At 40.2% G+C, this 1,042-nt stretch overlaps 1 protein-coding gene across 14 annotated transcripts in view; it reads left to right on the top strand.

The window, feature by feature from the left end:
* Nucleotides 1–800: 800 nt before the first annotated feature.
* Nucleotides 801–1,042, top strand: part of LOC101856260 (rho GTPase-activating protein 26) — a gene marked incomplete at its 5' end in the record, with an annotated part of 45,565 nt that continues 45,323 nt past the window's right edge. For all 14 annotated transcript variants that reach the window (XM_035969419.1, XM_035969426.1, XM_035969422.1 and 11 more), the window contains 1 exon segment: nucleotides 801–862. In XM_035969419.1, the coding sequence (XP_035825312.1) occupies nucleotides 801–862 (62 nt within the window).

The raw sequence follows: 1,042 nt of genomic DNA on the forward strand, positions 1-1,042 counted from the left end.
GTTCTAAGTGTTTACGTGCCGGGGTAAATATTGCAGGCTAAACCATTATACGTTGGTGGGGGTGGGGTTGGTGGAAGGTGCTACTGCTGTAAGTCCTTCTTTTCTTTCCCTTTGTTGTGTCTCTCTGTGCGTCTTGTCTTCATACCCCCCCCCCCCCCCCAACTCCTCCGCAGTAAATGACTGTTACTGTGTCTATGTCTGCTTCTCCTGCTTTGCTCATACTTATTCTCCACGTTGTCTCCAGAACTTCCAACTGATGCATTTAATAAATGGTACTAACGTTTGTGGTGTAATGATTAGGCTCTTATTCCTTGCTGGCAGAAGTCGTGAGTTCGATTCCCGTTTTTGCGAAGTTATTTTATCGAGTATCTCCGTCTGTTTAAAAAGTTATGTGTCCTATTCAGCCTGGGCTGGCCTTGACAGGCAGGCTCGATGTTCTGACTACATTCCGCCCGTTTCATTAGTACGGAATGAAAGTACTGTAATTCCAATTAATTATTTGTTCTAATTCGTTCTCAGAGACATCATAGTCAGTTGCAAGCCCCGTAAAACCCCATACTAAACTAAACTAAAGACATCATATTATCCGCTCCTGATTTTCCACACGGGGGATGCCGTGTTGTTTTGCACTTGTTGGCTGTCCTTGCTACCTCTCAATAAAAAGAAGAAGTCTTTTGTTACTGGGCACGGTAGTGTTAATTTTGTATTGTTGCATAACCCAGTCACGTAATTTGAATATTGATTTCTTTTTGTTAAGTTATAAGAGCAACACCTCACATTGTCTGTTTTTTGTGTTTCAGCTCAATCTCTATGTGAATTTGGCAAGTTCATCGAAAGAATTGAAGAACACAGAGACATCTTGGTAAGTTATTGATTAGATTTTCTTTGGAAAAGTTACTTATATTTTTTTCCCTACTTTTTTTTCTTGCTTTCGTCATATTGTTTTCTTTAATTTTTGGTATTCTTATAACTTAAGGTTCATATGTTCATCTTCTTCCTTTCCTTGTGTCTCTTTCTGTCTGTATTTCACGCTGCCCCCCCC

The sequence above is a fragment of the Aplysia californica genome, unplaced genomic scaffold (assembly GCF_000002075.1).
Source record: "Aplysia californica isolate F4 #8 unplaced genomic scaffold, AplCal3.0 scaffold00145, whole genome shotgun sequence".
Lineage (NCBI taxonomy): Eukaryota > Metazoa > Mollusca > Gastropoda > Aplysiida > Aplysiidae > Aplysia > Aplysia californica.